This window comes from Salmo salar, chromosome 15 (genome assembly GCF_965601325.2).
Source record: "Salmo salar chromosome 15, fSalSal1, whole genome shotgun sequence".
NCBI classification, from domain to species: domain Eukaryota; kingdom Metazoa; phylum Chordata; class Actinopteri; order Salmoniformes; family Salmonidae; genus Salmo; species Salmo salar.
The window spans coordinates 99,611,977-99,629,209 of NC_138305.1; the positions used below are offsets into that span (position 1 = coordinate 99,611,977).

Consider the following 17,233-nt stretch of genomic DNA (forward strand, 5'->3'; position numbering starts at 1 on the left):
GAGCTGCTCTGACAGCTGGTGCTTAAAGCTAGTGAGGGAGATATGAGTCTCCAGCTTCAGAGATTTTGTATGTTGTAGGAATGCAATGTTATGGTTGGTTGTATTAATTACATTTTGAGGTATATCATATTGATATACACTGAATTAACAAAACATTAAGAACAGCGTCCTAATATTGAGTTGCACCATCCCCCCAACACCCCCATCACCCCCTTTTGTGTGTTGGCCCTATCAGGAGCTGAGACAACATCTGGGTCACAGACTACAACTCAACGACCTGCTGATCAAACCAGTCCAGAGGATCATGAAGTACCAGCTGCTGCTCAAGGTGACGCACACATACAGTATACACACACACACACACACACACACACACACACACACACACACACACACACACACACACACACACACACACACACACACTCACACTCACACTCACACTCACACGCAGGCACGCGCACACACGCACATAGACACACACACACAGACACACACACCACACACACACACACACACACACACACACACACACACACACACACACACACGCAGGCACACAGGCAGGCACACACACACACACACACACACACACACACACACACACACACACACACACACACACACACACACACACAAGCACGTACATACGCACGCATGTAGACACACACACAAACGCACACACATGTAGACATACACACACACGGACAGATATACAGTACATGCATGCACGCGCAGACACGCACAGAAGTGCAGGCACGCGTAGACACAGACACACATACACACAGACACACACACAGACACAGACACACACACAGACACACACACAGACAGACACACAGACACAAAATTACAACGAGTCATTTTTGCTTGTACATTTTATTTTGACCTCTTCTGTAAGTAAATACTGTTCAGTAACAGGAGTATATGAAGTATATATAGTTGCTCAGCGAAACCCCATATTTGGTGCGTAACAAAAGTATTTTGACATTATAACACTTGCAGAGCTGTGTAATGGGAGTTTGAATTGTAACTTCCTGGGCGTTAGAGAGGAGACACGTCATACTCATCGTCCACATCTCTAAAGCACGGATACTGGGGCAAAGAACATGGTCATACAACCATTCACCTAGCGCCAAGCTTGTACTCTCTCTGGTATTCAAATTGATCTGAGAAACTAAGAAAGTATCTTCCAGATGTCCTCACCTTACATTACATTGACTGGAACGGTCCTGACTCCATACTGCGTTTATGTGAACAGGACTTCCTCAAGTATTACACCAAAGCTGGGATGGACACAGAAGAGCTGGAGGTGGGTGTTATTCTGATATAGATCATTACAGTTTCTACCATGCATCTACATCTGCTAGTTCTCTAGGAACAGGTAACTACTAGAGCATGTGAGGCTCTGTGTTATTTTGTTCTCTCTTGTCAAACAACCTGTATTCAAGATTTGCTAGTTTTAAGGATCTCTCTCTCTCTCTCTCTCTCTCTCTCTCTCACACACACACACACACACACACACACACACACACACACACACACACACACACACACACACACACACACACACACACACACACACACACACACACACACACACACACACACACACACACACACACACACACACACACACACACACACACACAGAAAGCGGTAGAGGTGATGTGCTTTGTGCCCAAACGCTGCAATGACATGATGAACGTGGGACGCCTGCAGGGCTTTGAGGTAAGGCATTGGAATTTAGGGCTCAGTGTATCGTGGAACTTCTGCGCCATTGAAATGTAAAGGCAATGTTCCCGCGTTAGCCAAGACTGCAGACACGTTAAACACTGCATATGTCAGCTCAATTGGAAATGATCTTCACATTTCTATAGCGATGAACTTCTGCGGCACAAATTGAATCAAGCCCTAGGTCTCTCTTTAAAATAGTTCTCACAATTGATGTACTGCACTGTAAGCCAGTGTTTCCCAAACCTCTTCTGAAGTAACTCCAGGCCCAGCCAGTCAATTTATTTGATGTATTCCAGAACTACAACTGTTCATTCTAATGAGGGGTCTACTGATTAGGTGATCATTTGAATCAGGTCTGCTAGTTTTGGAAAACATCAAGTCACTGGCCGGGGGCTCAAGCAGAGGTCCGCGCAAGCCATATAGTAAACCTCTATCCTCTATTCATCCTGTGTCTCTTCTCTCCATCTCTCCCTCCATCCTTCCTTTCGTCCCCAGGGTAAGATCACGGCACAGGGGAAGCTGCTCCAGCAGGACACCTTCACAGTGATGGAACAGGACAGCAGCTTTCTGTCCCGAGCCAAGGAGAGGCGGGTCTTCCTGTTTGAACAGCTGGTCATCTTCAGCGAGCCAATCGATAGGAAGAAAGGGTTCTCACTTCCTGGTTACACCTTCAAGAGCAGCATCAAGGTGGGTCTCTTCTCCTCTTCTAATTCTTATTCTATTCTCTTATTTCATTTCAGATTAGATTGAATGCAGAAACTTAAATTAAAGTTAGAAACAAAATAAAATGTAACTTATTAGCTACACTGGCATAACCAGTCGGTGTAAACAAACAAAATGTTTGTCCAAATCTAGCGTTGTGTACCAGTTACATAACCACCAGCAGTCTGAGACACATGGACAGGGTTGTGAGTGTTCTTGGAAGTCTCTGAAGCATCTGTGTCTGGTCTTTGTTCAGTGTTGGTGAGGTATTTAATGACTTGCTCTCCTCCACCAGATGGTGGTCAGATGTGGTCTGTTCCAGGTGGATGGAACATTACAGGAATGTTCAGATAGATATGCATCACGTAGAACAAATATAATTGGAATAGGTAATCGTGTCAACTCTTTTAATCCCATCAGTAACGTTCCCAGGTTTTCCAGAAATTCTGGTTGGAGGATTCACGGATTCCTTCCTTATTCCGGAAAATCTTCCAACCAGGATTTCTGGAAAACCTGGGAATTTTGGTTAAGTAACCAGAATTGTGCCACTCTACTGCATACACCTGCGATGTGTTCCAGGTCAGCTGTCTGGGGGTGGAGGCTCCAGTGGAGGGGGAGGCGGACCGCCTGGTGCTGACGTCACGGGGAACTGATGGGAGCGTGGTACACTATGTGCTGCAGACCACCTCCCCAGAGGTCTGCAGGGCCTGGGTCGATGATGTGGGACAGATCCTGGAGACCCAGAGGAACTTCCTCAATGGTAGGATGGAAAAACACAACAGCTTTACTTTCTAGATTCATATCTAGACCCCATGCTGCCAATGTGCTCAATGGTAGGGCTGCAGACCCAGATAGACAAAACCAAACAGTAAACAACCACTTACAAGTTACTCATGTCTGACCCTTCGGCTTAAGCTCAACATCCTCAAATTGTCCGATTGGAGACAAACTGATGGCAAAACAAACCTTTATCAGTCACACGTCTGATGTTTAGACCTTTCAGCTTTCTTGCCACTTATGCAATGTGAGCACTGAGCAGTGGGACCAAGTCATTGTTTTACAAGTCACAAGTAAGTCTCAAGTCCCAAGTCAAATCCCAAGTCAAGACCGACAAGTCTCAAGTCAAGTCTCAAGTCCTAAACTTTGACTTTCGAGTCCTAAACAAGTCATAATGTGCTCTTCACCAAATGTAATACCATTTCATATTTTTAACAAGAGTAATAGTTAGTATATTACACTTACGCAAGTCATGAATGCTTTTACAAATATATATGTTTATTACTTTCCAAATAAACGTTATATTTCCATGGAAATACATGGGTAGCCATCAGAAAGACCCGCCCCTCCCATAGCGATCGACTATCGAGGATCGCTATGGGGCGCAATCGGGCGATGTTGGCTTGTACAGAATCGCCCAACATTACACGCACACACACCCTCTCTGTGTGTGGTTACAGTAGGCTAACGTATGTCAATAGTTTTAGGAACAGCAGGAACATCAGGCAGGATTTAGGCTACCAACTGCCTAGCCAGTTGTAGCTCAATCTTGGGTGCAATGATCACGTTCCCGCACTGACTGACTGTGTGGAGGCTCATTGATTTAACGTTACGTTAGCCTACATGCTACACTAGCAAAGTTATTTATAGCTGTCGGCTATATTAGCCACGATGCTTCAAATGTCAAACAAAGTTGGAAATTGTTGCGACTCCGTCAAATTTTTTTGCAAGTTGCCATCCATTTTTTGTTGACTACAGCATAGTCTTTATATCCGAAAATAATAATTTTGGGTATCATCTTTCCAAGGGCTCTGTCTGAATTCACCCACCAGCGTTCCTCTGCACTGCCACACGCAACTTTTTCTCAGCTGGCACAATTTGATTCACTGTTGTCCGATTCAAACTGTAATCCGTTAAATGAAGAGTTGATGCGCTGCACACTTTTTTTAATAGCATAATTTTTTATATTTGTGCTTGGGGAGGGTATCAAGTCAGTTCGAGTCAAAAGGCTCAAGTCCAAGTTAAGTCACGAGTCATTGGTGTTAAAGTCAAAGTCGAGTTGCAAGTCACCATATTTGTGACTCGAGTCTGACTCGAGTCCAAGTCATGTGACTCGAGTCCACACCTCTGCTGAGCAGTAATGTTAGCCAAAAGCAGTTCAGTATCAAGTCGACTTACACAAACCATGAAACTACAATTACCAATAATAATAGTTTGGCCATAAAAAAACACTTTAAAAATAAAAAAGGTGCCTAGTCTAAGTCCTCTCTCTCCGTCTTGTGCCATTCCTTCATCCAGCCCTCCAGTCTCCCATTGAGTACCAGCGGAGGGAGAGTAACAGCAAGTCCAACAGCCTGGGCCGGAACATGAGAGCCCCCCTGTCTGCGGCCAGTGGCCCCCTGCGCCCCCACTCTTCAGCCTCCATCGACCGCCAGCGCCTGCCCTGCCTCCTGTCATACAACACCTCCCTCCCCACCCTCTACCTGCCCAGCCAGGGGGGAACCTGCCCCCAGGGACCTGGCGAAACAAACACACCCCAGGAGGTAAGGTCCAGTTACACACACACACACACACACACACACACATCAGTGACCTACAGCTGTCAGACACGTTGCTTCTGTTTGACCAAAAACAAGGAGACGCTGCCGTCCCCATTTAGCTCGCTGGACTGGAATGGGCTCTGGCCACATCCACACTACAGATTACATTACATAGACCACAACATCCACACTACAGACTACATTACATAGACCACAACATCCACACTACAGACTACATTACATAGACCACAACATCCACGCTACAGACTACATTACATAGACCACAACATCCACACTACAGACTACATTACATAGACCACAACATCCACGCTACAGACTACATTACATAGACCACAACATCCACGCTACAGACTACATTACATAGACCACAACATCCACACTACAGACTACATTACATAGACCACAACATCCACGCTACAGACTACATTACATAGACCACAACATCCACACTACAGACTACATTACATAGACCACAACATCCACGCTACAGACTACATTACATAGACCACAACATCCACACTACAGACTACATTACATAGACCACAACATCCACGCTACAGATTACATTACATAGACCACAACATCCACACTACAGACTACATTACATAGACCACAACATCCACGCTACAGACTACATTACATAGACCACAACATCCATGCTACAGACTACATTACATAGACCACAACATCCACACTACAGACTACATTACATAGACCACAACATCCACGCTACAGACTACATTACATAGACCACAACATCCACACTACAGACTACATTACATAGACCACAACATCCACGCTACAGATTACATTACATAGACCACAACATCCACGCTACAGACTACATTACATAGACCACAACATCCACACTACAGACTACATTACATAGACCACAACATCCACACTACAGACTACATTACATAGACCACAACATCCACGCTACAGACTACATTACATAGACCACAACATCCACACTACAGACTACATTACATAGACCACAACATCCACGCTACAGACTACATTACATAGACCACAACATCCACACTACAGACTACATTACATAGACCACAACATCCACACTACAGACTACATTACATAGACCACAACATCCACGCTACAGACTACATTACATAGACCACAACATCCACACTACAGACTACATTACATAGACCACAACATCCACACTACAGACTACATTACATAGACCACAACATCCACGCTACAGACTACATTACATAGACCACAACATCCACGCTACAGACTACATTACATAGACCACAACATCCACGCTACAGACTACATTACATAGACCACAACATCCACACTACAGACTACATTACATAGACCACAACATCCACGCTACAGACTACATTACATAGACCACAACATCCACGCTACAGACTACATTACATAGACAACAACATCCACACTACAGACTACATTACATAGACCACAACATCCAAGCTACAGACTACATTACATAGACCACAACATCCACACTACAGACTACATTACATAGACCACAACATCCACACTACAGACTACATTACATAGACCACAACATCCACACTACAGACTACATTACATAGACCACAACATCCACGCTACAGATTACATTACATAGACCACAACATCCACACTACAGACTACATTACATAGACCACAACATCCACACTACAGACTACATTACATAGACCACAACATCCACGCTACAGACTACATTACATAGACCACAACATCCACGCTACAGACTACATTACATAGACCACAACATCCACACTACAGACTACATTACATAGACCACAACATCCACACTACAGACTACATTACATAGACCACAACATCCACACTACAGACTACATTACATAGACCACAACATCCACGCTACAGATTACATTACATAGACCACAACATCCACACTACAGATTACATTACATAGACCACAACATCCACACTACAGATTACATTACATAGACCACAACATCCAAGCTACAGATTACATTACATAGACTACATTACATAGACCACAACATCCAAGCTACAGATTACATTACATAGACTACATTACATAGACCACAACATCCACACTACAGACTACATTACATAGACCACAACATCCACACTACAGACTGCATTACATAGACCACAACATCCACACTACAGATTACATTACATAGACCACAACATCCACACTACAGATTACATTACATAGACCACAACATCCACGCTACAGACTACATTACATAGACCACAACATCCACACTACAGATTACATTACATAGACCACAACATCCACGCTACAGATTACATTACATAGACCACAACATCCACGCTACAGACTACATTACATAGACCACAACATCCATGCTACAGACTACATTACATAGACCACAACATCCATGCTACAGACTACATTACATAGACCACAACATCCACACTACAGACTACATTACATAGACCACAACATCCACGCTACAGACTACATTACATAGACCACAACATCCACGCTACAGACTACATTACATAGACCACAACATCCACACTACAGACTACATTACATAGACCACAACATCCACGCTACAGACTACATTACATAGACCACAACATCCACACTACAGACTACATTACATAGACCACAACATCCACACTACAGATTACATTATAGACCACAACATCCACGCTACAGACTACATTACATAGACCACAACATCCACGCTACAGATTACATTACATAGACCACAACATCCACGCTACAGATTACATTACATAGACCACAACATCCACGCTACAGACTACATTACATAGACCACAACATCCATGCTACAGACTACATTACATAGACCACAACATCCATGCTACAGACTACATTACATAGACCACAACATCCACACTACAGACTACATTACATAGACCACAACATCCACGCTACAGACTACATTACATAGACCACAACATCCACACTACAGATTACATTACATAGACCACAACATCCAAGCTACAGATTACATTACATAGACCACAACATCCAAGCTACAGATTACATTACATAGACTACATTACATAGACCACAACATCCACACTACATGTCTGGATCAGGAATCCTTTAATTAATATCCTCATCTGAAAATCTGAAATAATCTGAGATCACATGACACATTTTTTTCATGTAACAATAAAGATGAACAATAATTTGTTTGCTCTCAGCTCTCAGTATCAGATGTTTAGTTGTGTTGTGTGTGGTCTTGTGTGTGTGTTTGCAGTCTCCTCTGGTCAGTAGGAACTCCCAGAAAACAGTCTCTCAGTCTGACATCCAGCTAGCCTTCATCGACCAGTCTGCCCTGTCTCACTACTCCAGGACCCAAACCCCCCTGCAGTGCCAAGCTGTGTCCAACGGGCTGTATAGCACACAGGTCTACACACGTACACACACACACAAACACATGCAAGCGCACAGATGCACGCGCACACACACACCTATATGTGCACATGCACGGACTAGGGTTTGTATAACCCGGTTACCGGGATTTACCGGACAAAATCACTCCCTTTTCTCTGGATAAATAACTGCGAGGAACCAGTAAGTTATAAAACAATATTTGTATGAACAGCATGGCGTGAAACGGAACTAGCAAATTACAGTGGCTTGCGAAAGTATTCACCCCCTTGGCATTTTTACTGGAATTAAAATTGGAATAAAAAAAAAATTGGGGGGGGGGGGTTAGTATCACTAGATTTACACAACATGCCTACCACTTTGAAGATGCAAAATATCTTTCTTTGTGAAACAAACAAGAAATAAGACAAAAAAACAGAAAGCATAACTATTCACCCCCCCCCCCCCCCCCCAAAAAAAGTCAATACTTTGTAGAGCCACCTTTTGCAGCAGTTACAGCTGCAAGTCTCTTGGAGTATGTCTCTATAAGCTTGGCACATCTAGCCACTGGGATTTTTGCCCATTCTTCAAGGCAAAACCGCTCCAGCTCCTTCAAGTCTTCAAGAGAGCGAGAGTTGCACCCCTTCTGAAAAAACCTACACTCGATCCCTCCGATGTCAACAACTACAGACCAGTATCCCTTCTTTCTTTTCTCTCCAAAACTCTTGAACGTGCCGTCCTTGGCCAGCTCTCCTGCTATCTCTCTCAGAATGACCTTCTTGATCCTAATCAGTCAGGTTTGAAGACTGGGCATTCAACTGAGACTGCTCTTCTCTGTGTCACGGAGGCTCTCCGCACTGCTAAAGCTAACTCTCTCTCCTCTGCTCTCATCCTTCTAGACCTATCTGCTGCCTTTGATACTGTGAACCATCAGATCCTCCTCTCCACCCTCTCCGAGTTGGGCATCTCCGGCGCGGCCCACGCTTGGATTGCGTCCTACCTGACAGGTCGCTCCTACCAGGTGGCGTGGCGAGAATCTGTCTCCGCACCATGCACTCTCACCACTGGTGTCCCCCAGGGCTCTGTTCTAGGCCCTCTCCTATTCTCGCTATACACCAAGTCACTTGGCTCTGTCATATCCTCACATGGTCTCTCCTATCATTGCTATGCAGACGACACACAATTAATCTTCTCCTTTCCCCCTTCTGATAACCAGGCGGCGAATCGCATCTCTGCATGTCTGGCAGACATATCAGTGTGGATGACGGATCACCACCTTAAGCTGAACCTCGGCAAAACGGAGCTGCTCTTCCTCCCGGGGAAGGACTGCCCGTTCCATGATCTCGCCATCACGGTTGACAACTCTCTTGTGTCCTCCTCCGAGTGCTAAGAACCTTGGCGTGATCCTGGACAACACCCTGTCGTTCTCCACTAACATCAAGGCGGTGACCCGATCCTGTAGGTTCATGCTCTACAACATTCGCAGAGTACGACCCTGCCTCACACAGGAAGCGGCGCAGGTCCTAATCCAGGCACTTGTCATCTCCCGTCTGGATTACTGCAACTCGCTGTTGGCTGGGCTCCCTGCCTGTGCCATTAAACCCCTACAACTCATCCAGAACGCCGCAGCCCGTCTGGTGTTCAACCTTCCCAAGTTCTCTCACGTCACCCCGCTCCTCCGCTCTCTCCACTGGCTTCCAGTTGAAGCTCGCATCCGCTACAAGACCATGGTGATTGCCTACGGAGCTGTGAAGGGAACGGCACCTCCATACCTTCAGGCTCTGATCAGGCCCTACACCCAAACAAGGGCACTGCGTTCATCCACCTCTGGCCTGCTGGCCCCCCTACCTCTGAGGAAGCACAGTTCCCGCTCAGCCCAGTCAAAACTGTTCGCTGCTCTGGCACCCCAATGGTGGAACAAGCTCCCTCACGACGCCAGGACAGCGGAGTCAATCACCACCTTCCGGAGACACCTGAAACCCCACCTCTTTAAGGAATACCTAGGATAGGATAAAGTAATCCTTCTAACCCCCCCCCCCCCTTAAAATATTTAGATGCACTATTGTAAAGTGGTTGTTCCACTGGATATCATAAGGTGATGGATAAGAGCGTCTGCTAAATGACTTAAATGTAAATGTAAATGTAAGTTGGATGGGTTCCACTGGTGTACAGCAATATTTAAGTCATACCACAGCTTCTCAATTGGATTGAGGTCTGGGCTTTGACTAGGCCATTCCGAGGCATTTAAATGTTTCCCCTTAAATCAGTCGAGTATTACTTTAGCAGTATGCTTAGGGTCATTGTCCTGCTGGAAGGTGAACCTCCGTCCCAGTCTCAAATCTCTGGAAGACTGAAACAGGTTTCCCTCAAAAATGTCCCTGTATTTAGCGCCATCCATCATTCCATCAATTCTGACCAGTTTCCCAGTCCCTGCCAATGAAAAACATCCCCACAGCATGATGCTGCCACCACCATGCTTCACTGTGGGGAGGGTGTTCTCAGGGTGATGAGAGGTGTTACGCCAGACATAGCGTTTTCCTTGATGGCCAAAAAGCTCAATTTTAGTCTCATCTGACCAGAGTGCCTTCTTCCATATGTTTGGGGAGTCTCCCACAAGCCTTTTGGTGAACCAAACGTATTTGCTTATTTTTTTCTTTAAGCAATAGCTTTTTTATGGCCACTCTTCCGTAAATCCCAGCTTTGTGGAGTGTACGGCTTAAAGTGGTCCTATGGACAAATACTCCAATCTCCGCTTTGGAGCTTTGCAGCTCCTTCAGGGTTATCTTTGGTCTCTTTGTTGCCTCTCTGATTAATGCCCTCCTTGCCTGGTCTGTGAGTTTTGGTGGGCGGCCCTCTCTTGGCAGGTTTGTTGTGGTGCCATATTCTTTCAATTTTTTAATAGTGGATTTAATGGTGCTCCGTGGGATGCTCAAAGTTTCTGATATTTTTTATAACCCAACCCTGATCTGTACTTCTCCACAACTATGTCCCTGACTTGTTTGGAGAGCTCCTTGGTCTTCATGGTGCCGCTTGCTTTGTGGTGCCCCTTGCTTAGTGGTGTTGCAGACTCTGGGGCCTTTCAGAACAACTGTGTATATATACTGAGATCCGGTGACAGATCATGCGACACTTAAAGGATGTCCACCTGTGTGCAATCTAACTAATTATGTGACTTCTCAAGGTAATTGGTTGCACTAGATAGGGGCTTCATAGTAAAGGAGGTGAATGCATATGCCAGGTTACCTGGGAGAAAAGTGATTTATTCTCGGGATGGAACTTTTGTAAAATACCGGGAAACTATTCAACCCTAGCAGGGACGCATGCAAACACACCGCAACATGCACCACACACACAGCACGCACCACACACACGGCACACACCACACACACTGCACGCTCCACACACACACAGCACGCACCACACACACAGCACGTACCACACACGCAACATGCACTACACACACAGCACGCACCACACACATGGCACGCACCACACACACTGCACGCTCCACACACACAGCACGCACCACACACACAGCACGCACCACACACACCGCACGCACCGCACGCACCGCACGCACACACATAGCACACACACACACACACATAACACGCACCACACACACATAGCACGCACCACACACACACATAACACGCACCACACACACATAACACGCACACACACACACATAGCACGCACACACACACACACATAACACGCACACACACACACATAACACGCACCACACACACATAGCACGCACCACACACACGGCACGCACCACACACACTGCACGCTCCACACACACTGCACGCTCCACACACACTGCACACTCCACACACACTGCACGCTCCACACACACAGCACGCACCACACACACGGCACGCACCACACACACTGCACGCTCCACACACACAGCACGCACCACACACACAGCACGTACCACACACACCGCACGCACCGCACGCACCGCACGCACACACATAGCACACACACACACACACATAGCACGCACACACACACACATAGCACGCACCACACACACAGCACGCACCACACACACAGCACGCACCACACACACACACACACAGCATGCACCACACACACACACACAGCACGCACCACACACACAGCACGCACTACACACACAGCACGCACCACACACACAGCACGCACCACACACACAGCAAGCACCACACACACAGCAAGCACCACATACACAGCACGCACCACACACACAGCACGCACCACACACACACACACACACAGCACGCACCACACACACAGCACGCACCACACACATAGCACTCACCACACACACAGCACGCACCACACACACAGCACGCACCACACACACAGCAAGCACCACACACACAGCACGCACCACACACACAGCACGCACCACACACACAGCAAGCACCACACACACAGCAAGCACCACACACACAGCACGCACCACACACACAGCAAGCACCACACACACAGCACGCACCACACACACAGCACGCACCACACACACAGCACGCACCACACACACATAGCACGCACCACACACACAGCACGCACCACACACACAGCACGCACCACACACACACACACACAGCATGCACCACACACACAGCACGCACCACACACATAGCACTCACCACACACACAGCACGCACCACACACACAGCACGCACCACACACACACACACACAGCACGCACCACACACACAGCACGCACCACACACACAGCAAGCACCACACACACAGCAAGCACCACACACACAGCACGCACCACACACACAGCACGCACCACACACACAGCACGCACCACACACACATAGCACGCACCACACACACAGCACGCACCACACACACAGCACGCACCACACACACAGCAAGCACCACACACACAGCACGCACCACACACACAGCACGCACCACACACACAGCACGCACCACACACACATAGCACGCACCACACACACATAGCACGCACCACACACACAGCACGCACCACACACACACACACACAGCACGCACCACACACACAGCACGCACCACACACACAGCACTCACCACACACACAGCACGCACCACACACACAGCACGCACCACACACACAGCACGCACCACACACACAGCACGCACCACACACACAGCACGCACCACACACACAGCACGCACCACACACACAGCACGCACCACACACACAGCACGCACCACACACATAGCACTCACCACACACACAGCACGCACCACACACATAGCACGCACCACACACAGAAATACACAAATGCAAGGATACAAAACCAGAGGCCGGTTACTTTTCCTAGAACCTATTCCCCTAATTTGTTATGGGAAAGCATGCATGCTGAAATGTAATTATATAATTTACACATCACTACATTTCAATCTGATTTCTAGTTTTATTGTATGTCTTATAGGCATGGTCTATCACCCATGTCAAGAACATTTAGAGAAATAATTAATAATGGTTCATATAATTCTAATTATTATACGCTCATTTACGTTCATTAAAATTTGAAAGGCTTCAGTAAACTCAAATGATTTGTACTGGAATAGAGGAGGAATTTAAGTAGAAGGAATCTGCATCAAAATGAGAGGTAGGCTACTACTCCCCCTGTTGGCCACAAACAGAAAACAGAATTATTCTTCAGACTGAAAGAGCATTGGGAATATTGTAGAGGTGTTTTGTCTGTAACAATATGAAGAACCACAGATTGGAGGTGTGTTGCTGTACACTAATTGCTCGATTTAGCCACAACTCATCATCATCATCATCATCATCCTTTTCTCCTTTCAGACTGGGGTACAATAGTGCTAGCTAGGTATCCTGTTGTTGACCTCTGTTGAGTGTCTCAGACCACCATGAACCACACAACCCTCTGTCTTCACTAATACAGACCATCTCTGCTGCTTGTACTTAGTGAGTGGTGCCGACAGACTAACATTGGTTCTGACTAGCTGGTTTGCTGTTCTATGTATTTACTCGGGGCTGCATGGGGCCTATGGGTAGATAACAAACAGGAAAGAGGCTGACCCAGAGAAGCAAGTCCGAAAGTCAGAGATGCCTATCAATGGCCTAATTGTTTTCTCTCATGGTGGAATTTCCGCATTGTGTTGTTGTGACTGATATTTTTAACAGGAAAAACAAACCACAAATGGCTGTTGCTGATATGGTGAATCATTTGCTAAGCATCTTACTTCTTTAACATTTCCCCTGAACAGATTTTCTGACATCTAGATTTCTACCCAGAGTTATTCACAATGGTTATAGTAAGGCATATGCATCTGTTCAAGAGAAAAACAACAACAGTGAACTAGTACTAGTTATTTAGGTTACATTTCATTCAATCTATCAACATTTCAAGTAAAAACGTATTTTAATCTGAGTGTCCTCCTCCCCCAGCAGAGAGCAGGAGAGGGCTGCCGTAGCAGAGTGCTGCCTGGTGAGGCTGGACCTCCTCCTGTATCCATCCCTGGTCCCTCGGCTGGCCGGCGCTACAGCAACCTGGCCCAGCTCAATGAAGATGACCTATGAACCGTGACCGATAGGAGGAAAACTGGAAGGTCATGAACTTCCACAGCTAGCGCAGAGAGAAGCAGGAGGACCTCATCTAGACCTAACGTCTATTGATGCTATTGTAACTTTAGGGACCTTTTGAAGATGGATGGATGACTCTCTTTATGGAGCGAGGACTGGATGGAGGCTGCTTTTTCAGACTGTATGAGGATGGTTCACTGACATCATGGAGAAGTGTGTACATACTGCATGTCTGTAAAATGCGTCTGTGTGTTTATGCGTGTGTACAGGATAGGCGGTTGCTCTTCTTGTACCAACATGCAGATAAAAGGACTCCACCTTGAAGAGAATAGGACTGTAGATCTGAACGGATCTTTATCTCAGCTCTCTCACCCTGCTGGATTCTTCTATCCCTCCTTTATAAAGACAACTATTTGTATTTTCAGGCCATTGTCGAAACATGCCATCATTCCTCCACTAAACGGGGCCTACAGTACACTATGTTGCTGTAGTAGACAATGAGGAGAGAGGGGATGCCAGCTAGATTAATACATTTCATCTGTATATATGTAGAAGTTTGGATTCATCTGTTATAGAAAATAGCTTTTCTGCTCCTGCTGCAGTGTTTCAAAAAGACGAGAATGAGAGAACTCCCATGTCCTCTTTTTCTGTTTGACCGAAGCTGGCTCTTGTTTGATCTGAATATTCTGTAATATAAAGGGGCGAGGGAGCCCCCTGGAGGCACTCTGCAGGCGTGGCATCACTCAGACTCAGTCTTTCCTCAGATTCAGATGGATTCCTTGGTAAGTTCTCAATTACATACTCCTCGCATCCTCTCTCCTCATCTCCTTCTCAAAACCCATTGGAGGAAATGGTCAGAGGGAAGGGACCTCTGGCTTTCTCATCCAATTAGTTTTTAGAAGGAGAAGAAGAGAGAGGACGCAAGGAGTATGTCATTGAGGTCTTTCCCTTGTGTCCTTTGCTCCCATCCTTTCGCTAAACGTCAGAGAGAAAGGAGAGGATTATAAGAGATGGGGAGAGGATGGGAGGAGAGGAACGAATTGAGCCAGGACTATGAAGATGTGGCCAGAGAAATGGCCATGCTAATGCTTGGGGATGGAGAACGACTCATTTTTCAAATGTATATTTTCTTGACGTCCTCTAGGTACGTCCTAGGAGACATTCGTGGGTTGTATTGAAATATGAAATAAGATGTCACACAGTCGTCTGTCAATTAAGTTCAATGTTGATGTGCCACAGCTTTCTGCTGTATTTATTCATCTCGGCTGGCTTTTGCTACTGCATACTACTACTACTACTACTACTACACACCACACCATACATCTCTGCTTCTTAGATAAAGGATGACAGTTTAAAGACCGCTAACTACTTGGGTTATTGTGTCAGTTGACAATATGGATAAAAAGTTCTGCATTCTCTGTCCACATCAAAATGAGATGTCAAATACTTCAGTTCGTATTGCCGCTACAATTTTATTACCAAATGTTGTGTTTAACACGTCAAATACATGTAGTTGTGATGTTGTGTATTTCAACGCCCAACCTTTCATCTTATTAATCAAAGCAAATGACTGTAAACAGAGATGATAAGAGAAGAGTCTGACATCTAGCATGTCCGCTATAGGTGAATTCCTCTCTATGACCAGTACAGGTCAATATAAGGCTTCCACATCCAGATAGCAGTCTAATAAGACCGCTGCACCAAAGATCAATGGCTTCCAGTTCCAATGGCACCTCTAGCTAAATCTATTTCAAATATCAGCACCGAGGAGAGCCCTACCGTGACTGTTTCAATTCAGAACACCATCTCATACAAACCCAGAGTACTCAATGACCACGGGGTGCCGTTTGTAAAGTTAAACAGTGAAGACTGTCATATTTCAGTGGCAATTAGTGATCTAGCATTTTGTGCATGTGACTTAAATATGAAGGAATACCACTCCTGAAATGAATATCGACTAAAGAGCGGGAATATGGGTTATAAAGATGCCATATTTGACGGAATAGAATCTGTTGTATTATATTAAATAAAGTGAACTTTTTAATTAAGAATTGCCTATTGTTATGTAATTTCTGAAGGTCTATCACTCTAACATTGAGATAATCTGAATATATATGGAAATATATCAGGAGTGATAATACATGGGGATTACAACCGAATCCGTTCAAAATATTGAACAGGAGTGGGACAACATTCCACATTCAACATCCTGATCAACTCTATGCAATGGAGATGTGTAGCACTACATCAGGCAAATGGTGGTCACACCAGATACTGACTGGTTTTCTGATCTACGTCCCTACTTGTTTT

General features: G+C 45.7%; 1 protein-coding gene across 3 annotated transcripts in view; it reads left to right on the forward strand.

The window, feature by feature from the left end:
* The window catches only part of LOC106572685 (rho guanine nucleotide exchange factor 25), a 103,619-nt gene extending 86,645 nt beyond the window's left edge, over positions 1-16,974 (forward strand). For 2 of the 3 annotated variants that reach the window (XM_045696314.2, XM_045696312.2), the window contains 8 exons: positions 236-328; positions 1,262-1,312; positions 1,654-1,731; positions 2,233-2,424; positions 3,019-3,199; positions 4,735-4,979; positions 8,258-8,407; positions 14,789-16,974. In XM_045696314.2, coding sequence (XP_045552270.1) covers positions 236-328; positions 1,262-1,312; positions 1,654-1,731; positions 2,233-2,424; positions 3,019-3,199; positions 4,735-4,979; positions 8,258-8,407; positions 14,789-14,920 — 1,122 coding nt within the window. In that variant the 3' untranslated portion in view covers positions 14,921-16,974. The remainder of the gene's footprint in view (positions 1-235; positions 329-1,261; positions 1,313-1,653; positions 1,732-2,232; positions 2,425-3,018; positions 3,200-4,734; positions 4,980-8,257; positions 8,408-14,788) is intronic. The other variant, XM_045696313.2, reaches the window with a different exon arrangement.
* The last annotated feature ends 259 nt before the right edge of the window (positions 16,975-17,233 follow it).